Genomic DNA, 22,248 nt, shown 5'->3' with positions numbered 1-22,248 from the left:
CACCTGAAGAAATCGTCAAAATGGCTGGTCCTCACGAATACTCGTACGCCAATCAACAGCAGCAACCGTACCCTAATCAGCAGTATCCTCCTCCTCAATACAATGCTCCGCCTCAGTATGGATACTACCAAGCCCAACCAGCTCCCTACCGTCGAACTCCACGCCAGAACTTCGCTGTCGTGACTGCACGGCAGCTGAATATCGCTATTCCTGTTGTCATCATTATCTTGAGTATTTGGTGGTCTCTTAGATCGCAGATCTGTCCGAGTGATGTACCCATCGGTCATGAATGTTCGTGGATGCTCTGGACGGCTTTGCCAGTAGTACGTATGCGCTCCCATTCTACGTGAGACATGATCGCTGATTTATCACAGTCCATTACGTCTTTGCTTTGGGCGGTCGTGATGAATATCTCTGCTCGTCGCGCGAACCACTCCATGTCTCACGTCCCGGCAATTGTCAACACCATCGTGCAGCTCATCCTTGCGCTCGGTGCAACGGCTTGCTTCGCGATTCTCATCTACCACATGGAGAACTACCCTGTCTGGAATCGAAGTCTAGAGGGCTCCATGATCGCTCTTCTAGTAATACTAGCGTACGTAACCTCGTTTAGCAATTTGATCAAGACTTGCTAATACGTGCAGAATTATTAACTGGGTTTTATTTGGGTGGTCGATTTACGAGATGAGGTTCTATCGAAAGGAGAGGCAGAGCGCAAACAGCCATATACCCATTTGAGCGGCTATCTAAAGTCTCCTCATTCCTTGCCGCTATACCTCTACAGTACGAAGGATTTGCAGAACGCGATTAATAACACTTGCTCCTGTAGTTTCGCATCTAATCTGGCTGTGACAAAGCCGGCCCTGGCTTTGGCTGTTTCTTCGTAATCGTGAACAACACTCTTCATGTCATGGCAATTCTAGCACAGGGAACGAGAGTTTGGTCAACGGTTCCATAGCTTGCGCAACGCCCTTCCTGATACCTTCTCAGTATTTGCTTTTGTGACAAAAACATGGAGGTACAAGATGCGCTATAGCTGTTACAGACTTGCTAAGCCCTGCGATCATCTTCCGCGCTGTATCATAATTATACATAGATGCTACCTCAAATCGACACCACATCTTCCTCATTAGCCTTCTGTAGTAAGACAACACCTTGTCTCATCGCATCTTTGTGCCCCAATTGTCTATAGATTTCCGGCAAATCCGCCATTCGCCGCAAATCGCAACTGGTAATCTCGAAGATCTGCCCAATGTCGCAATTCCTCTTCTTCGTCCTGCGATGTCATCTGTGACGGATCCTGTGCATGCGCATCGATGCCACCTCCGGTGCCAGCACCCGTCTTTTCGAGCTTGACCAAAATATTGATCAATTGCGACAACGCCTCCTCTGATTTCACCGCAAAAGGGCCCTTGCGCTCAGGAGCGTCGTTCAAAAGTGTCGATGCAACCTGTCGGATCTTATTGATGAGCGATCCACCATTCGGCTCCATGTTTCGTTGAGAAATCGACCCCAAAACTGTGAGGAGGTTTTGCACGATCAGCTCCCGCTCTTCTGACATGAACTCGTAGATCTCCTTCTCATCAGCATCCTGTGCGGCCTTTTCCTCCTCTGAGTGGCCCTCTATAGGGTTGTTTTCCTGTCGTTGTTCTCCCATGTGGACATCCCGTAGGTCAAAGTACATTTCGACGAAATAAGAACGTGTAGCGAGTTGTGAGACAAAGATGTTTGCTTTTTGAATCTCATACTGAAGATGTCTGCGCCGAGCGGGTTGGTTCTTGATCACGTTGCGAAGATCGTGGGCTGGCTGGCTGTTGGGCCACGCAGGAGGCACGTATTGCATGCCAGAATCATCAAGACTGGCCATGGTGTTTGCTTCGACACCATGGTCTCCAAGCTGCAACTCTGGTGGCAAGTTATCGGTGATGCTTTTGGCTGCAATAAGACCATCTCGAAGCAAAATGCGCTGGTCCGCCCAGGGAAGCGTGCTCATACCATACGCCAGCTCAAGACTGACAATACCATTCATCGTAGTGTAAATGTCTATAGCAAAACGGAAGCCTGTCAACAGAGTAACGCTGCCATCCTGTTGGTGAATGACTTCATTGGCGAGAACGCAGATGTCATCAACATTTTCCGGATATGCGGGATATGGGAGACTGGGTGTTGATGGCGCAATCACCATGTCTGCAGAAGACGCACCAAGCTGAGAAAAAGATCTGAGAGATGTCAGTAGAGCCTTGTTCAAGAGGAAGCGATACTTACCGTACGCCGAGAAGAAGGCAGTAAAAGATACGCTTCCCGATCTGATCTTTGACATGGTTGAACGGAAGAGGATCCGGAGAACAGTTGTCATTGCCAAATGTCGGCAAATCACCAGGGTGCTTGGGCCGGCTGAACCCCAGCTCGCGGAGGAGGGTCAGGGTCTCGGCCATGAATTGACCAGAAGCGTTCCACTGATGCGTGTATCCCGATGCCAGTCCCAAGAAGTAGCTGGTTGCAGCATCGTCCAGAGTTTTTGGCTGTTTGAGTTGCCACTTGTTCCCACGTGTAATCAAGGCAATCTCACGGCATCTTTCAACCATGACGATAGCTCGAGGAAACAGATGGGTGCTGTGTTGTGCCTTGAGATGTTCTCTCGCACTTCGTGGGAAGGATGCGACAAGGGCACAGATCATGCTCGCCAGCAAACCAAGAAACTCGGGCTTCGTACGGTCTTCACGGTTGGCGAATGACTGACGGAACGTAGGCTCGTGTGGGAATGGCGCAAGCGGGTGGATGTAGGTAAAGAAGTCATCGACCAGCAGTTCCAACACTGGCATAGGCGCAATGTATTCGGCATCGACATTATCGGTCGAGATGTTCATTAACGTCTTTGCCGCAGTTTGCGGTGACGGAGACAAAGATCCGATTACAGCAGCGGCCACCGCTGCAGTCGCCGCCGATGGCATATCGACCCGCGAGCGCTTGGCAGCTTTTGCGGCCTCGGCATGCTTGTTGGGTGGTCCCCGACGCTTCGTCTCGCGGTTGTAGGTGCAGTCTACACCGAGCTCTCGACACGGCCGGCACGGTATGTTACTGTCGTCGCACTTGACCTTGCGCATACTGCACATGTCACAGGCCCGTCGTAGTCGAGTAAGCTTCGGGTTGATAGTCGGGTCGCGCATAACAGCTCCATTTCCAGGTATAAGCTGAGTAGGCAACTCGGTCGCATGAGGCATGCCGTCTGGAGGCTCCATGGGCGCATGTGGTTGTTGGTGGCCCACGACTTCGGCGGCAGCTACGGCGGCATGTTGGAGAGCTTGGGGGCTGTTCATGTGTTGAGTGATAGCATGGGCGGCATCGCTGGCGGCCTGGAGCATTTCGAGCCCATTGCTCGCGTACGCGTGAGCCGTCGCATGGGAGTTTGGTGAGGGTGGAGGTGGTGAGCCGGACATGGCGGCGAGCTGCCAGGCTGTGCCGGCCTGCAGCGGAGCACGGAGCTCGTTTGGCGGAGCTGGGGTATTCCGTAAGCGGGACCCTTGAGAATGGCGCCGAACTCGACTGGTTTGAATGGTTGCGGCCGTCGCGATGGCTGATTGTCGGAGGATTCCCGGGTGTTGGAGGGTGTTGAAGCGAGGTGAGGCCGATGAGCCGAAAAGAAGAATTTGGTGTGTGCTAAGGTCACGTGTTTCTGATTATGTCAGACGGTTTGTGCCTACCCTGTACAGCTCTCTAGAACTGTGAATTATATCTTCGAAGCATTCTTCACAATACTTCTATTATAGAACAATGTGTAATTCTATTACTGCGGCAAATTTCATCTCGTTTTATTTGTTATACATAATGAATTGTTTTTTTTCGTGTCAGTCCAATAGGTTTCCTACAACATCGTCATGTTCCTGCTCAAGTCTGACGATTTTTGCACATTAACCCCGACCCTCTCATTCGGCCGAAATCCTGTCGGGAAATTCGGGAATCTGGCATCATGTCCTTGCTTACGGCTGAACCGCACGGATGAGTCGAGATTTCAGTATGGGCCTTTTCGAAATGAGTCGTCTCGTCAATTGATTCGGTAATACAATGGGAATTCTACATGTGGCTCAGGCAAATCGAGCAGTAAGCGATAGTGCAGTTCACATAAGCCATGTTAGCATTCAAGACAAGGGGTATTTACGAATTGATAGGCATGAACAAGGACTTGTGTCACTTGCATCATATCCGAAAAGCTTCTAGATTCTGAAACAAACCTAGTCATTGTGTAGATCTCGAACGACTTTCTGGAATATGGGATTGCCCGATCTAGCGCTCATCCTCCATTTTTAGCTGTCGCTATCCGCCGCCTTCGACGGTTGTTCGAGCTTGGAGCTCACACCAATCACATTAAGCTGATTTTCCCTTTATGAATCAGCCTAATATTCATTGAATAGGTACCCCCGCAAGTCGCCGTCGATACCCACTCAAGCTGTCAAGCGTCAACTTCAGGTCCCTACCGATATCAGAACCTCACAAACCATACTGCCAGTTCGATGTGATGTCTCAGGATACCAGCTTTCAGTATCGTATTTGTATAATAGAAACAAAATATAAATCTCTTGATACACCGAATCCATCTCATCTCTCCTCGGGTGCGTCCGGCTGGCACCGATAATCACAGACCCTTGAACAGACCCACTCATCAGCCCACCATCACCATCGTCTGATAATATCGACCTGGCGTGATGCGCTCAGCTTAACAAACAACCAAACGGAGCAAGGCGAGACTCGGGGGAAGAGCTTTCATGTCATGAGCACGCGTATAATCGCTGAAGAAGAAAAAAAAGTTGTCATGGACAAGGGACCGAGGGGTAAATTACCAAGGATAGTCAATCCAATAAATATCGACACGTCTGGCTGTTGTTCGAGGTGCGATTCTGTATAATCGATCTGTTACTTGCGAAGACCAAGTCCTTCAAATTAACCTGCGTCACACGAGCTTTTGCATCAGCTGAGAATTTTGCTGTTAAATACCGACAGGCTCAATCAACCTTTTCTCTTGCGCCTACGATCTGCGACACCTTCATCTATACCCTCACTTGCACAAGGGTCGATATTCTCGGCTTAGTTTCACGATTCAGCGACAAAGTTACCCATTTCGAATACAGTCACCAAATTAAATACACAGCCAAGATGACTTCGCGACCTATGAAGCACATTGATCGCGAGGATCTCTACACGAACCTCGAAGCCCGTGTTCAGTATCTTCACTCATTCCTCGACTTCTCAAGCCGTACGTTACGCCCAGCGCAAACACTCCATAACCCGACCTCAACCTCGCAATTGAGAGCAAGTTTTATCCATAACCCAAACTCAACTAACAGTCTGCGTTTACAGGCGACATCGAAGCTCTCATCACTGGCGCAAAATACGTCAAGGCCCTCATCCCCGCCGTCGTAAACATTGTCTACAAGAAACTCCTCCAATACGATATCACAGCTCGTGCTTTCACCACCAGAAGTACTTCCTTCGAAGGCCCTCTCGATGAAGTTCCCGACGAGAACAGTCCTCAAATTCTGCACAGAAAGATGTTTCTGCGTGCTTATCTTATGAAGCTGTGCTCAGATCCCAGCAAGATGGAGTTTTGGGAGTATCTGGACAAGGTTGGGTATGGAGCCCCCTTTCAACAGAATCCATGAGTAGAAACTGACTTGTCTAGAATGATGCACGTTGGTCTTGGTCGCAAGCATCCTCTTCACATCGAATACGTCCACCTTGGTGTCTGTCTCGGTTTCATCCAGGACATCATGACCGAAGCTATCCTTTCACACCCTCGTCTACACATTCAGCGCAAGACAGCTCTCGTCAAGGCTCTTAACAAGGTCATCTGGATCCAGAACGACCTCATGGCCAAATGGCATGTCAAGGATGGTGCCGAATTCGAGACAGGCGACTCTGATATCGAGATTGAGCGCGAGGGCTACCTGCATGGAAAGCGCATCCTTGGCGAGGGCAGTGGTTCGGGTACCGAAGACGATGCCTCAGAACATCCCCAGAACCCCCCGTCAAGGATTCCACATCCTAGTGGTATGCCCGCCGGTGGTGTGTGCCCCTTCTCGGGGATGGGTGCTCCAGCTGAGGATGAGGAGAAGTAAGCGGCCAGATCTCAGATTCTTGAGATGGGCCTCAATTGGAGATAGTGATGGACTTTGACAATGCATATCTGGCGTTTGTGATAATTACCTATTTCGGGGATAGGATTGGGGCAATCGGGGTTCAAGGAAATCTTTTTGGTGTATTTCCTTAGGATAGAGTATTAGTAAGAAAGGAAGAATACCACGCCTCTTTTCATTTCACTCTCAACGTCTCAGCCTCAAAAATGGCCTTCTCTTAGGTCGCAAAATTTACATTAGAAGCTTGCCTACTTGCAACTTCACCTCTGCACGCGACATTTTTTCGAGCCCAAAAGATTGTGGCCGCCGAAGCTACTTATCAAGGAATACCCGTTCACATGGAAGTCAACAAATGGAGTTTTCATCACTTGCGTCATGGCGCTGGAGCTTTTGGTCCATCTTGGAGGGGCAGCGGGCCCACGATTGCTAGATCACGATTGTTGAGTCTGGACCACTCATCACATCAAGGTTCCTGGACGATTCCCAACTAGAGGCTCCATCTGATATTAATATGAGACAAGTGATTGGATCGTGACGGGCTTTTGTAGCGGGGATGACGGGCAGTTGAAGAGGTATTTGTCATTGGCGGAGACTTGAAATGTGCCCCTCGGTGGGGTTCTTTGAGCTCAAAGCTCAAGCTTGGGATGATATGATGGGACTTGACGACGAGAATGAAAGAGAAGAATGCTTGTAGAACAAGGATTCCGAGAACAAAACGCTCAATATCGCGGTTGCTTCTGTGTGTGTCAACATCAGGAAGTTTTTGTCACTTGTAACGGCGTTACCGGGCCGGGGTGTTGAATCGTTGTTCCATTCTAGAGTCTAGACAGTCTCGAACCTCTTGGAAACATAAGTCAATCTCCAATGGTAGCCCGTCGATAAACCACACTGAGGAGAGACAGAGTGAGATGCACATATCGAACGGGCTAAGAAGAGCAAAGAATGCAGGCAATAAGACGTACCATGTTCAGAAGTTCCGGTGGTGTAATGCTGTTGCAGCGCAGTCCACGAGGTTTTATCGTGAAGCAACCAACAAGAACAGATAGAAGCAGCCCGTTTTTCCAATTAGGCAGCGAAAGAAACCAAAGAAGAAAAAATCGAATTAAACAAAGAGATAACGAGGAAATTACCACTTAAAATGACTCAAATATGCATACTTGACGCAGCCACCATCGAAGATAATCTGCAGGCAGGGAAACAACCAATTATCAGCAACTATGCCTCTTAGTGATCGGATATTCTCGTAGAACAATAAGAAGCTCGGCAGCAACGTCCGGTTGGAGAACATCAACTGCCGGGAACGTGCGGTCACGTCTGACGGTGGATGGCTCAGAAATATGAGAGTTCGATGATGAGGCATGATGAAATTCATGGCCCGGCCCGCCCATGGCGTGGTGTTCTTTTTAGTACCAGGTGCAAAATCAATGGCGGGGTCGTTTCACACAGGCATATCCGGGGGATAAGCCCCGGATGCGGCTCGATGTGAACGGACTTGAACCGAAAGATGGTCGGTCCACGCCTAAATTTGAATGAAATGCGCACCATCTCCGGTATTTATGTTATGGTAAATGCTGCGTCATATTTTGTCAAATAGAAGCTTGGACGATGCTCCCGCAACTTCACAATTTTACTGCGTATGATCATGGCTTAGAAGATTCACAGAGTATCATGAGCTTTGCGCTGTGCGCTGGCATATCGGGAGTGCACCTCCGTCGAAGGGGGTCTCACCGTCTTTTGTTTGGTTCGGCCTGTTCTGGGGGCACAATTACTGGCGCCTGTGCCGTATTGCTTGTTTATCGTTGGTGCGTTAACACAGTGGAGACCTTTGAATAGCATCTTATCGATCGTGGAAGTGGATTTTGTCGATGATGATTAGAATTGGCGATCCTTTAACAGATGAGCTTCATGATACTGGATTGAGCGTGGTAATTGAGTTGGAAGGGGCATAAACACAGAATACATGATCTACTTTTGACCTCAATCCATGAGGGTATCGTGAGATCATGAAAAGCTATATCGCAACCACTTGATTGACCTTACGAAGAAACCTTCGTCGACAGTCAGCCTTAGTAGGCTTGAATGCTGAGAGGATGGGCAAGCTGAATAAAGATACATATATAACTAGACATCAGCAACTCAAAATGCTGAGTCAGTGCTGCCAATGCTTTCTCAGCTGCGGGAACGGTTGAAATAAGCAATAGATGGTGTTTGTCGGCCGCATTGCTTTCATTACCCCTCCCCCGCCATTATCCCCAACTCATGGCACGCACGGTCACATGGAAACAAACGCCATGCGAGGCACCAGATATCTAATTCTATCACCTTCTATATGATCCGATATAAAAGGTGGTCTACAGAAGCGATACTCACTAAACGAGAGTTTCGATTAACAAGAAAGCAACTTGCATGGCGAGAGTTATCACGACATTCTGGTGTAATCAAAGGATCGACGTTGAAGACAATGTAACGCTGGTCGTCTGTCTACTATACCTACAGCATGCGTGTTGATAGACAAAGCTAGATTACCTATTTCAGCCATTGAATGTTCACCTGTACCTGATCGGCAGCCATATTCTGGCTATCTGGGTTCACTCGAGTTGACGACCCAAGTCAAGGCATCTTGGCAGCTGTCGGGCCTTTAAGAATTTTGCTCCGGCGCGTGAGCCAGAAGGTGTGCTGAGGGCTCATGATACTGTGACAAAATGGAGAGATCTTAGTTTCTGGGGTAGATAGACCTGGAGAAGTCGCTGGAAGTAGAATTATGAATAGTTTGACGGTCAAATTGTCGAGACATGTTCAATTGCTTGCGATTTTATTAACTTGCTATCTAACGTTGGGTTAGTACTGAGCCTCAGAAAAAGTCACCATGTGCCATTTTTACATCCATTAGTGGTATGCCCGCAAAAAGCAAGGCACCTTTACAGCAGAGAAATGCCCCACCACCTCATTCATCAGTCACTGACACTACAGCAGTTCCCGCCTGGATGGATGGGCATAGCAACACACGACGATGAGTCGCCGAAACCGCCCGGCCCGACTTTAAGACTAGACCAGACCGTGCCTTGACTTGACTTGACTTATTATTATGTCCCATCTTCTTGGGGACAGAACAGATACAGCTAACGTCACCGTTGCTTGTATCCCAGGTTACTCTTACCTTATCCAGCCTGTAGAATCGCTTCTTTCCCCTTCGCTTCTCCCTCCTAGTCCCGCTCAACCTTAACCATTCATCCCTCCTCCGCCATAACTTCACAACCTTTCTCTTCTTTCATCTCACAAACCCAATCACTCTTTGCTTCGCGCAGCTTGTATAGCCCAGCTATATCCTTCTTCTATTCTATCCCATCACTTTCCGCTTCTTCTTAATCACGGAATACGCGCGCGCATTACTCCATCGTCTAAACTCCCCGCGAGAGACAGACGGCGATCACCTTGCTCCGACAAGACAACCCCAAAGGAGACGCCAGCTGACACCTCCTCGTCCACGATTCTCCTCACCTTAATTCTTTATCCCTCTCCCGAGCCTGATTCTCAGATCGCACCCTGACCGGGAAAATGGCAACCTCCAGTGAAACCACTGGCGCGCCCAACTTGCGCCGCCGCGAGTCCTTGTCCGAGATTCGAGCTGCCAACCCTGATTTGGCTCTGAGCGGTAACATTATCTCGGCTACCTTCAACACACCGCATTCTTTCGTCTATCGAAAAGGCGGTGATTGGGTATGTAACTAACTAATTGTTCACCTCGCTTCGCTTCGCTTCCTCAACATTTCATCTCGTATCACTATCAGCTACTGGGGTTCACTCTCTAGCTTGCATTCCCCCCTCTTCTCCAACCAAAGCTACAGAGGAGCTCCCTCCCTGCCAGCTTCAGCTCCCCTCCCCCTCGTCACATGAAAAATCGAGCCTCAGCTAAACTTTTGCTCTCACTACAGGACTTGAAATCTCGCCGCGGTCAATCTGCTCTCTTTGATTCCTTCGCATACCTCTCCTCCGACGCTACCCCATGGAATCACACCGTTGTCGCGTGGACCGGCGAAATCGACGCTCCAACTGATGACGTCGTTTCTTCACCCGGCACGCCCGCCCCAAACACTTTTGGTGCGACATCGCTCAACGCCCTCTCCGCACCCGTTCCCATTGACGGCAACGCGCGCCTACCGACTCCTCCTCCAGTCGATGGTCTCTGGGTGCCCCGCGAGGACCAAGACCGCCTCGAGTACCGTTTGTCACACAACAAGACCATCCGCACCTACCCTGTCTGGCTCTCGGATGAATCCGAGGCCACTTCTGAGGGTATCCTTCTCAAGGACCAGGCCCGCTGGCGACGCTATGCTGAGCACGATCTCTACACCCTCCTCCACTACAAGCAACATGAGCCGACCGACGGCCGCCGCGAACGTGTTCAATGGGCCGATTACTATAGAATGAACCAGAAATTCGCCAACAAGATCATCGAGATCTACAAGCCTGGCGACATCGTCATCATTCATGACTACTTCCTCATGTTGCTTCCCAGCATGCTGCGACAGAGAGTACCTAACATGTACATCTCGTTCTTCCTGCATTCTCCCTTCCCCAGTAGCGAGTTCCTCCGCTGTCTGCCTCGACGAAAGGAGGTTCTCGAGGGTGTTTTGGGCTCAAACCTCATCGGCTTCCAGTCATACAGTTACTCTCGCCATTTTCTGAGCTGCTGCACGCGAATCCTTGGATTCCCCTCTGATACTCTCGGAATTGATGCTTATGGAACTCGCGTCCAAGTTGGCGTCTTCCCCATTGGCATTGACGCTGCCAAGGTTGAAAGCCACGCATGGACCGATGCCGTGACCGCCAAGTATAACGCACTGCGCGAGCTTTACCGCGGAAAGAAGATCATTGTCGGACGTGACCGTCTGGATAGTGTCAGAGGTGTTGCCCAGAAGCTGCAAGCTTTTGAGCGCTTCCTTGAGATGTACCCTGAGTGGCGTGAGAAGGTTGTTCTCATCCAGGTCACCTCGCCCACTAGCGTCGAGGCAGAGAAGGAGGATCTTGAGGACGACACGAAGGTTGCGACCCGTGTCAATGAGCTTGTTATGCGCATCAACGGCATGTACGGAAGCCTGGGCTTTTCTCCCGTTCAGCACTACCCACAGTACCTCAGCCAGAACGAGTACTTTGCTCTTCTACGTGCCGGTGACATTGGTCTCATCACTTCTGTGCGTGACGGCATGAACACCACAAGTCTAGAGTATATCATCTGCCAGAAGGAGGGCAATGCTCCTCTCATTCTCTCAGAGTTCAGTGGTACCGCTGGCAGTCTCAGAAATGCCATCCACATCAATCCCTGGGATCTCAGTGGCGTTGCTGAGAAGATAAATGCTGCTCTCACCATGTCCGAAGACAAGCGACAAGAGATGCAGTCTCGTCTCTACAGACACGTTACTGAGCACAATGTGCAGTCCTGGATCACTAAGTTCATCCGCAAGGTGTACAATGTTCTTGGTGACAGCAGCTCTGCCAACTCCACTCCTCTACTCGACCGAGCTCTTCTTCTTACTCAATACCGCTCAGCCAACAAACGTCTGTTCATGTTCGACTACGACGGTACCCTGACGCCCATCGTGCGCGAGCCTAGTGCTGCAGTGCCCTCGGAGCGTCTTATTCACACCCTTGACCTGTTGGCTTCAGACCCCAAGAATGCTGTGTGGATCATTTCGGGACGAGATCAAGATTTCTTGAAGCAGCACCTTGGCAACAACAGACGTCTTGGATTCTCAGCTGAGCACGGCAGCTTTATGAAGCACCCCGGCTCAGATGAGTGGGAGAACCTCGCAGAGAAGTTCGATATGGGATGGCAGGCTGAGGTGATGGAGGTCTTCCAGAAATATACCGACAGGGTTCAAGGTTTGTACTTTGACACATGTTCCACTTGACGCACGCTGACGTAAAAAAGGTTCCTTTATCGAGAGAAAGCGATGTGCTTTGACCTGGCACTACAGGTTGGCCGACCCCGAGCAAGGCATTCACATGTCACGAGAGTGCCACAAGGAGCTCGAATCGACAGTTGGCGCAAAATGGGATGTCGAGGTGATGCCTGGTAAGGCCAATATCGAAGTCCGCCCCACGTTTATCAACAAGGGCGAGATCGCCAAGCGCCTCATTACCATGTACCACACACCTAGCACTGAGTCTGAAGACAAGTCTGGGCACCTCGAGTTTGCCTTATGCATGGGTGACGACTTCACGGATGAGGACATGTTCCGAAGCCTTAATGCCGCTTCGGGCCCTGTGCTGGATGCCAACCACGTCTTCACAGTCACCGTCGGAGCGAGCACAAAGGTCACATTGGCCAAGTCGCATCTCCTGGAACCAGAGGATGTGATCGAGTGCGTAGCTCTCCTCGCCGGTGTCCAGGATGTTGGAGAACGTCTCGGCGAGGTGAATCTGGGGGCGCTGAGTGCTGTCGAGGGACATATTCCCAATGATGAGCGGTAATGACGGAACAAGAATTGGGTTTTCCAGGCGTTTTTGGACAAGACGAAGACAAGATAGACAGGCGGTGGGCGTACGGAACGGACAGTGATGAAAGACAAAGAAGGGTAGTATACAGAAAAGGGGAAGATAGCGTGGAGGCGTGCACGAAGGACACAGTTCTTAGCGTTCACGATATTAGTATCATACATGCCAATGATAATGAGTTGAAAGTTGACAAATCTGTGGATTGCAGTGCTGTATGTTTGACCGATGTTGAGTATCGTATGAGCTTCTGTATCGATGTTCATGAAATGGCCCAAGTTCACGACCTGTATAAACATTGTACCGCTGCAATTTACAAGAATGGAACTCAATCCAACGTCAACTCGACATCGTGATATAAACCACTAAAATCACTAAAGTCATTTGTTGGTAACAATGGCCATAAACTGAACTATCACTGATTTGTATCGATTAATCCAGCAAGGCTTTTATGAGAGAGCACCAGCTTCCCGTTGACGATACATCGATACTTCAGGGATGCGTTCAGAAGTGGAGGCTGCCAGAAGAGTTGAAATTTCATATCTTTCTCTATCTGAGCATGGATGGAGTATCAGACTTTGACGAAGGTGCCAACTTGCGGTGACTTGCTTGAGCTTACCCCTGAATCTTATTGTTCTCGGGCATGACCGTAGCGGATTTCGTCGGTGCCTCGAGAATGAACAAGAGGCTCATCAACAGACGACGGGAGCAGTCCCATCACGCTACGGGGAGATTGTGTTCAACGAGAATAATGTCAGATCAGAAAAGTAGACAGCGTTGCCGAGATCAAATTGGATGATTCGCATTTGCTGGAAGTTTGAAGTACTTGGGTCTAGTGAAGAGACTTACGAACCAGACTCTCGTTGCTTTAAAACGTATCGCAATATATATCCAAGAACAAAGATCTGCATGCTCTATCTGGTAACGCCAACCTGTCTATCTAGATATACATACACGCAACTTGTCTACATGAACTAGTACAGTCCCGTTTCACTAGGAATCAATGTTGAAAGCAGGCCTGTCATAGTCAACCGATCTTCACTCCCATCAGAACCAGCCTTCTCAACAATAACGCTGTGATCCCTAACCCTGACACCCTTCAAGTCCCCAGCACCGTCTCCAGCACCATTAGGCATATACTCCCTCGCATACGAAGGTAGATTCACCTTCTTGTTCTTCACCACCGATTCAATAGAGTAAATGACCTCCTCCGCCACAGGGAACGCTTCTCGAAGCTCCATGAGGGCTCGGCACGCTTTTGTGAATGTTTCGAGTTGGATAGGGCTCTCCTCAATGGCGAAAAGGACTTTTAAAGCACAGACGGAACATGCTTGGATGAGCCAGTGTTCGTTGTGGATCGTGTATAGAGCGCGGAAGTGCCAGATCGTTGACATGGCGTGTGTTGCGTGGGCGTAAGATGTTAGACGTGGAATAAAGGGGCCGAAGACGGATTTGGGAATATGGTCGAAGGGTTGAAGAATGCTGATTACTACAAGATCCGCGCTTAGACTAGATGCATATCAGTTGCCGATAATACTCTGCATGATCCTGTACAAGACTTACTGTAGTAGTATAGCAGCAGGCAGAACGGCATTCTCAGCCCTTAGCTCTTCAGGCAAGGAGAACTTCCACTCCATGATTTTAAAGTACAACTCTGCAGCACGTCCGGCATTTCGAGACGGTGAAACTCCCTGCTCTAAAGGGATAAGGAACTCGAGAACCTGCTCTGTGATTTCGGTAAAGTTACATTCGGCCTCGAATATCTCACGCTTCATCAACCGCTGGGGTGCTACGGAAACAGGATATGAGAACCACCAATACTCCGGGTTCTCCGTTCTATTCACCGGCGAGTTTTCTTCTTGCCAAGTTTTAGCTCGTGCAGGCTTCTTGATAACGAGACGACGACATAGACCGTGCATTGGTTTCCTGAGGCACACGTGTCAGCGAGTTGGTTCGGCGCGAGCACATTACTTACCAGTCCCAGACATAGAAACCCCATTGTATCCAAGACAACGCATGTGCTTCGGCTCTCTGTCTCGATCCCGCAATAGCAGTATCCGTAGAACGATAAATATCATCAAGTCTCAGCGCCATGTACCGTGACTGCATAAGCCTGTGGAACTCGAGCGCCGTTTCTCCGTTGCCTAGGGCGCCTTCATACACGTACATAAGCGCTAGGCCCTGTGCCACCGGTAATGAAGGCCTTGTGTCTTCCTGCTTCAGACACTGGATGGCTTCTTGGGCGAATATCTTTCCTCGGGTGCTGAGTTCATCTGGTATGCTGAATGTAATCGGATTCGTCGTATATAGCTATAGCCGTGGTTTTAGTCTGCAGAGATTCTGAAAGGGGTGGTAAAGCATACATACGCAACTAACGGCCAAAATGGCATTGACGAGGAATGGTGAGCAAAATCGCAGTGCTGAGGGCACGCCTTGTGTCGTTGGGTTGAGGTTCTTTAGGTCATCTTCGAAGATAGCTCGGTCGATGATACGGTTACATGATGTGTCCCACGTCCAGAACAACAGTAGTAAGTGGCTTAGAAGCTTGTCGTCTTGGATAACGTTGGTCCATCGCGAAAAAGGGAGTGTATGCCCTTGGAGATCAATGGATGCAGAGTCGTCAGAGGCTCTGAGCTGAGGTTCTCGCCAGGCTTTCTCAAATAGGCTGCCAGGCTGTTCATTTCTGGAAAATATTAGACAGGTGTTTGAAGTTTTGTTGGTGTACTCACAAAGCTGTGAGTCTGGTCCTTGTTTGCTGTTGGGGTTGGGAAAGGCTCATGCGTGCTGCTGAGAATGTTGGCGAGCTGGCGCTTCCGGACGTTGTAGCGCTGCCTAAAGTATTGTCACTATTGTTTCGTAGAAGAGGATTTGTCTGTTTCCGAGACGTCGGAGCGGGTGATGTTCCTCCCTGAAGGTCCTCAGTCACGCCTTTGACTTCCTTTCCGGCTCGAATTCTCCGCAGTATCTCGTCCGTCTCATGAGGCTCTCTGGTCTTGAGCGAAGAGTAAAGACTCTCATGATCAGCGATTCTTTCTTTTAGTTCATCGTGCTTTCGTTTCATTGCTGCAACCTCGGCTTCGTAGTGGCTGCTGGCATAGTGACATTCTCTGCCAGCAGTGATGCAGCCAGAGCACCTTGGCCTTTGACCATTGCACTATTGAAGTCAGTAAGCTACCCATCTTGGCACAGAAGCTCCTACAACCTTGGCTTTGCGTTGTCTGCAAGCCTGGCATGCAGTCTTGACGGATATTCTCTTGGGTATGTTCAGCTTGGGTGGAGGCCTGGGTGAGCCTCCTTCTCGAGTTGGGCCTGGCAGAAGAGTCCGAAGACGGCCTGCAGAAGACGACGACGAGGGTGTCTTATCATCCATATTTATCAGCAGACGAGAGTGGGAGCTGAGGGTGACAATGTTTCGTGCGGCGAGAGGTTGGTGCTCTCAGCGATCAGCGACAGGCATTTTGGAAGGACTAAGCAGACAATTAACGACTCACGGTTGGGCAAATCAAGAGGCGAATTATGGTCATGATATGAAGAGGTTCTGACTTAATACCTAAGCTTCAAGGTATTCAGAATTGTTGTCCTTCCCATGCCCTGTAACTTCGACGACATTCCGTCTATATATGATGTATATGCTACGTCACATCTGCCCTATTCGGCCCCGGAGTTTTCGACAAGCGAATGAATGTGAGCTTTATTGAGATCCATTCAAGTCCGCCACTGACCTGGTAGTGATCGACCTTTCAACTCATGTAATACTAACACCGGATATAAGGATCCTCACTAAACATGTCCGCACCAACGTCTATCGATATATCTACCTTATATCACGGCGGGTGTTCTGAATCATGGTCACATTAGAATCCGCCCAAGATCAAATTTTAACTCAGTTTGCATTATATCTCAGCTCTACGTCTGAGCAATCTCACCGCTGTATAAAACTATAGATATCATCATAAACGTCAAGAAAAGCACCAGGCCCCCTCATCATCAATCTGTAAACAGAGCCGCGACTCCATTGCCAAACCAACCCCTCCCTGATAAATGAAAAGGTCGTGAGAATCCTGAGACACATGTCTAAATCAAGCAACCTGACAAACGCCAACAGAAACAAGAACTGAGAAACCGCTCAAATCACGGGGTATCAAATTCAAACCCATCCTCCAACCCTACGACACGACACAAGCGTCAAATATGACCAACTCATCTCACAATACCACCTGAGTCTAGCCCCAAGAATTCCAACAATGACGCAACGGCGTTCGACAAATCCAACCCTGGCATCACTGCAAGATGTACCAGGAGGTCGTGATGTTCATACACGGCCAAATCATGTACTGATGTCGCTTCATGCAAACAAAGTCAGGGTATCACGCCGACGGATGACGTCTTCCTTTACCGTTACAGATCATGCTCTAACCAAACGAAGAAGGAAGCCGAGACACCCTCAGCAAAAGTAATAATAAAAAAAGCTGTTAAAGGCAAGAAAAACACCTGACAAGCTCAGCTTGTCTCGCAAACTCCCAGGGGCCAGACGTTTCAGATTGTTGGAGGAATGTCGGTTCCTCGAATCAGATATCGATGTCGGTAGAATGTTGTTGAATGCTGCCATTTGAACCAATAGCCAAGTGAATTCAGAGTAGGGATGTCGTTGTACCAAAAGAGATAAAGAAAATTCCATGGTCGTGTATCATGCAAAGGATCATGCCCGCAACGTGCGTCGTCTCCGCTGCCAGGTATAGAAGAAAAGACAAGCTGGTTCAAGGGAATAGGTCATAAGTCGTCAAATCATTGTCGTCTGAGAACGACGGAGTGGATGAGGCATAGCCCAGCTCAATATGCTGCGGCAGTAGATCCTTCGCTTGTTGCAACAGCAACTAACGCCTCAAGGCGGCCTAAAGAGCCGTTGCTGCCAGGTCGTCCCTGCTGTTGCTGTTGCTGCTGGGTCTGTTGATGCGGGTGTTGTTGCTGCTGGGAGTGCTGAGGATGTTGCTGATTCTGCGGGGGTATCTGTTGTGGTGGTTGCTGGTATTGAGGGTGTAGTGGTGCTTCTTTGATAGGAAATCCACTAAAGCCAGTAAAGTTCGGATGCACCATCCTATCCACGTGAGCCATCCGTGGATCTTGCTGCTCCTGAGGAGGTCGGCCGTCTCTGTGAACGGAAACGGGCCCATTATACCATCCACGACGCTTATTTTCTCTCGAAGTTGTAATGGATGGGGCCGAAACTGTGTGTTGATGGAGAGATCGTGGGGCTGAGGTAGGAGGAGGTTTGGGGCCCTGGTATACCGGAGGCCGCTCCTCGAAACGAACAGTAGGAGGATTGAGCCGGACGTGCTCGGCTTGAGCCTGAACAGCCTGGTTTGCTTCGGAAGCCCAGCTACCCGCACTATCACGAGGTGGTGTACTGTGGTTGATATCAAGGCGGTTGAGGCCTCTCTGAAGGCTCGCATCGTACAAGTTGAGATTTCGTCTCTCGTCCTGCATCGGGGTTTCGGGGAGATGAGGTTGATAAGAGGCTCGAATCTGAGGCTCTTGGTCGACCATCATGGGCGAAGGCTGTCGCCTTGGTGGAGTGGCAGGTGGGAGAGGGTCGAACGACTCAATACCGGGCAGGCGGAAGGACGACTGAGAGGTTGAAGGGTTCGCGATCGGTGGTGGTGGGTTCGGACGGACAGATGACTGGTTCACAACAGAGCTTAGCTGACTGGGGTTCCCATTGATATTGCGGCTGTCTGGATGCCACGTTCTTCGGCGCCAGTCTCCCTCTGATAGTGACTCCCTTCGCGACCATTGAGAAGTCGATGAAGGAGTTGGGGATGGAGGGATGCCGTTACTGTTTGGCGGGAGAGCACCCACATTCGAAGCATTAGCGGGGCCAGGCCCAAACATCATCGCTCTCCCCCCGGGTGCTCCGGGGGATTGAAATGGATTCCCTGGAACACTCAAGCGGCGGCCTGGTGTTCGACTTCCAGAGGTATACATGCTGTGCGATCGTGAGTGCGATGTTGCTGGGGAAGAAACGCCTGGTCCCCATCTAGGGCTGCTCTGCCCAGTTGAGAAGGTAGATGAAGTTGGCGTTCCGAAATCACTAGGAGAAGCAGGTCGGTAGTGAGGGTAAGACCCCTCCATAGCACTCCGGTAAGATTCCAAAGACAATCGCGAGCGAGGGTCTGCCATCACCAAAGGAGGCGGTCGCCGTCTGGCATCTTGAACGCTGTAAGCCGAACCGACAGAACTGACACTGGTGATACTCGAGGTAGAGAGCGATTTGGAATGTCCCCTCTGAGGACCGCCGGCACTACCACCGGTCGATGCTCTGGCTCGATTACCGGCTTGCCGAATTCGATCGGGCCGCATCTGCCGTTGAAACCGGGACCCAGTTGCAGCTAGCGAGTCCATAGGAATGTTCTCGTTGACATGGACCGTCTGTGCATGTTGCCTCAAGTTATCGAGTCTTGAAAAGCGACGAGAGCAGTGACACTGGAATGGGCGTTCTCCTGTATGCTTTCTGTTGATATAAATCAGCATTACGACAAACCAAGTCGGGTCGAGCGACAAAGGAAGACCACAAACCTGATATGCCGGGCAAGATGCTCGCTCCGCGTAAAACTCAAATTACAAGGCGGATAGTCTGTACAATAAAAGCGCTGCGACTTCTTCTTCTTGCCTGACCTGGGTCCGTCTGCTCCAACACTTTCATCGTCAGATCCAGCGCCATCCTCAATGGTGCCAGTCTCTCCATCGGAATCGTCCATATCCACGTCGCCCGAGTCTCCTGATTTAGTCGAATGTCGTGAGTCGTGACGCCGAGGCATCTTTGGTTTGGGTGGCTGTTCAGGCATCTGTATTCCTTGCGGGAAGGGACTGGATGGCAGTGGCTTCTGGCTAGCTAGGTTGAAAGTTGCCCTTGTTGGAGTCGCACCATCGTCGGCAGGTATTTGTGAGTGTGTATGAGGGGCTGTGTTGGGTCGAGGAGTTACGGTCGATGAACCCATGACGTCTTCGCGAGAGACCGTCATGGCCAGCGGGGAATTTACTGGACGAAAAGCGGCCGCCATGGCGACAAAAGTTCGAAATTGATACTGGTAGCAGTATTATCGATATTAGTGACGATATTACCGTTGCGCGGATCCGCCTCTCGGGAAAGGGCGAGAGAGATGCCCGGAGGGTGCAACGTCCTGGTCACACAGGTACGAGAATTCGGTCGGGTGATCGTTATGCACCGCTATATGTGCTGTCGAGACTGCAATGTTTTCACTTGGATGTACCGACAATCTCACTGACAGAAAACAGCAAGACGGCCAAACGACTTGGTAGAAATCGCGAAGCGGGTGATGACGACCACAGGCAACCCTGTAGAAGACGAAAACCTTCCGACGATGAGGGGATATGGAGATAAGAAGTAATAGTCCGAGGAGTCAGGATGCAACAAGACACGCACACACAAAAAGGAACATGTACAAGTCGAGGCAGAATGCGGATCCCAACGGGATAGAGGGATAGATGTAAGGGGTCAAGAAGAGAGACAACGAGGATGGAGAAACAGGGAGCGTGTTGTAAGAGAATGAGTAGAGGCGTTCTCAGGCTCCTACAGTACCCACGACCTGCTAACTAGGGCCCGCCTTAGAGCGTACGTAGAAATGCCGGCGGGGAGGGAGGCGTGCGTAGTGGTGATGCAAGCCAGCCAAGATCAGGGCCTAGATCCGCAGAGTGGCACAGACCAGACTGAGGTGAGTTGATAATTATTCTTTGAGCGACTGCGAAAGTGATGCAGTCAAACCCATTCGACGGAATAATTCGTCACTTGCAGGGCGATCCTTTGTGGTTGCAACTTGAATTCATCAAGGGACAACCGAGAAAGTCAAAATCGAAACTGTATTGTATGTGTGTTGCTTGCATACAAAGACTGCAGTAACAACGTGAACCAAAACGTGCGTGACGCAGAAGGGGGAAAAAGGTTGACAGTCGCAAACTGGTGAGTCGAGACAGGGGCAGAGAGGGAAAAAGTGGCAGGGCCGCAGGGGCAAGCGTGGCGATGATGTATGTCTATGGTTGCTTTTCCGCCCCAAATCGATTGCCTGTGGAGTCCGGATCCGGGATGGATGCATGGAGGCAGGATGGAGTCGCCTAACTCTCTTGTTCCCTTGCACTAAGACAGAGTCTTTGTTAGTTGCGTTGCCCGACCAATCAATCTAGAGGTCAGCCACCTCACGTCGTCGTGCTCACTGTTTTCATGCTCATTGACCTGGATCACTGTAGGTCCAAAGTCCGACAGGAACCTAATTCTCTAGGGTTCCCCATCTGGCTGCAAACCGAGCCTGGCACTGGAGGCCCGTGGATGTTGAGTTGCGCTGGGCGCGGAGCTCTGGTCTCGGTTCAAACGGCGCCAACATAATTCTCCGCTTTGCCAGTTTGCGACCGACCACAGCTCGTCCTCGTCTCGTCTCGTGGAAACCCTGGCAGTGGAGGGCAAGGCACCGCCGGCTTTGGTGGGGAGCGGGTTGCAGTTGCAGGATGAGTCGATAGATGCTGCTTGGGAGTATCCGTATTCCTGAGCGGTGACTGTTGGGCACAAAAAACCTGTATTCGAGGTGGGTGGGTGGGATTGCAGCAAGTCAGAACGATTTGATTAACCGTAGTATCCAGGCCCGCGGGTCCAATTCCAAGCAGAGGCATCAAGCAGCATGCGGACTGATTGTCGTTTCACAACACCTTGCTGAATAATTCTATCTTGAGGGCACATTGAACACCAACTCATGCCAGTCAGAGCCGCCAGGTACAGGTCACCTGCACTGCTGAGCAGGGGGCGGGCCAGGTACATAGCGCCAGCATGTACCTGATGTCACCCATGCGAGGTATAACCCTGCAAGCGCTGCAGCTTGATCAACCAACGAGCTGCAAGCTAGTGGTAAAGCAAGCTGACAGTTGACCAGCCTGTCCAAGGATGATAAGGTCGCTGAAAAGCACCTAGCCTCTAGGTGATACCTTCCTAGGTAATCATGTCTTAGAAAACTTTCCTAATACCAGGTGAATCGAATCCTCAACGTATCTTAAGCATGAGTATAAGCACATTGTCAAAGCCTGTGGGTGAGCCAGTCCTGCTCATGCTCTGGATTAGGGTACAAACCCAACTTACAGGATTCGCGATAATATCGTCAACTTAGAAGGAGCCAGCATGCGTGCGAGGGGTTGGGTCCTCAGCCTTGGGTGGATCAAGGGCCCATGTCAATGAGGGTTGGAGACAGCGCTTTGATGATTTTCACCCACAGGGACCCCAAAACTGCAGCTGTGCGATGGTAAAAATAAACCTCGCGCCAGTTGCATGTTGAACCAAAAACCTGTGCTTGCTTGACTCGAAATGAAGCCGTCCCTGACCGACCAGCCGCAAGGGGCCGTGTCGGGGGCTTGGCGTTGAACTTGCTCCGTGCAAGTCCACAAATTTGTTACAACGACAAACACGATTCCGGCTTCCACCACTGTTCAGATGGAGTTTGCCCAAATCCTTATTCTCAGTTGCCATAGACATGCTTGTAGCGGCATACTTCGAAAGCATGATCCAATTAAGCGACATCGAGCAGACTGGGAGGCAATAATGGATTGTTCATCGTCACCCAGTCAGTGCAGGTCA

At 50.2% G+C, this 22,248-nt stretch overlaps 6 protein-coding genes; 3 read left to right on the top strand and 3 right to left on the bottom strand.

Annotated features, from left to right (window-relative positions):
• Positions 1–20: 20 nt before the first annotated feature.
• Positions 21–738, top strand: FFUJ_13712 (uncharacterized protein; the record flags this gene model as incomplete). XM_023576427.1 has 3 exons in its annotated part: positions 21–323; positions 375–595; positions 645–738. 3 exons carry the CDS (start codon positions 21–23, stop codon positions 736–738), a joined length of 618 nt encoding a protein of 205 aa, XP_023429577.1.
• A 448-nt stretch (positions 739–1,186) lies between these two features.
• On the bottom strand, positions 1,187–3,437 carry FFUJ_13711 (uncharacterized protein; the record flags this gene model as incomplete). XM_023576426.1 has 3 exons in its annotated part: positions 1,187–2,219; positions 2,266–2,593; positions 2,645–3,437. The coding sequence occupies 3 exons, from the start codon at positions 3,435–3,437 to the stop codon at positions 1,187–1,189; spliced, it is 2,154 nt and encodes a 717-aa protein (XP_023429576.1).
• Positions 3,438–5,148: 1,711 nt separating this feature from the next.
• FFUJ_13710 (uncharacterized protein) lies at positions 5,149–6,110 on the top strand (the record flags this gene model as incomplete). XM_023576425.1 has 3 exons in its annotated part: positions 5,149–5,248; positions 5,353–5,623; positions 5,675–6,110. 3 exons carry the CDS (start codon positions 5,149–5,151, stop codon positions 6,108–6,110), a joined length of 807 nt encoding a protein of 268 aa, XP_023429575.1.
• A 3,573-nt stretch (positions 6,111–9,683) lies between these two features.
• FFUJ_13709 (probable trehalose-6-phosphate phosphatase) lies at positions 9,684–12,599 on the top strand (the record flags this gene model as incomplete). XM_023576424.1 has 3 exons in its annotated part: positions 9,684–9,845; positions 10,061–12,008; positions 12,058–12,599. 3 exons carry the CDS (start codon positions 9,684–9,686, stop codon positions 12,597–12,599), a joined length of 2,652 nt encoding a protein of 883 aa, XP_023429574.1.
• A 995-nt stretch (positions 12,600–13,594) lies between these two features.
• Positions 13,595–15,990, bottom strand: FFUJ_13708 (related to pathway-specific regulatory protein nit-4; the record flags this gene model as incomplete). XM_023576423.1 has 6 exons in its annotated part: positions 13,595–14,129; positions 14,184–14,546; positions 14,596–14,930; positions 14,988–15,303; positions 15,350–15,774; positions 15,820–15,990. The coding sequence occupies 6 exons, from the start codon at positions 15,988–15,990 to the stop codon at positions 13,595–13,597; spliced, it is 2,145 nt and encodes a 714-aa protein (XP_023429573.1).
• A 1,460-nt stretch (positions 15,991–17,450) lies between these two features.
• Positions 17,451–19,678, bottom strand: FFUJ_13707 (related to transcription factor RGM1; the record flags this gene model as incomplete). XM_023576422.1 has 2 exons in its annotated part: positions 17,451–19,128; positions 19,194–19,678. 2 exons carry the CDS (start codon positions 19,676–19,678, stop codon positions 17,451–17,453), a joined length of 2,163 nt encoding a protein of 720 aa, XP_023429572.1.
• Between the last annotated feature and the right edge of the window lie 2,570 nt (positions 19,679–22,248).

This window comes from Fusarium fujikuroi, chromosome FFUJ_chr04 (assembly GCF_900079805.1).
Source record: "Fusarium fujikuroi IMI 58289 draft genome, chromosome FFUJ_chr04".
In the NCBI taxonomy this organism is placed as follows: Eukaryota; Fungi; Ascomycota; class Sordariomycetes; order Hypocreales; family Nectriaceae; genus Fusarium; species Fusarium fujikuroi.
The sequence above is the reverse complement of the archived record's forward strand: the minus strand, read 5'-3'. Positions and strand labels throughout refer to the sequence as shown.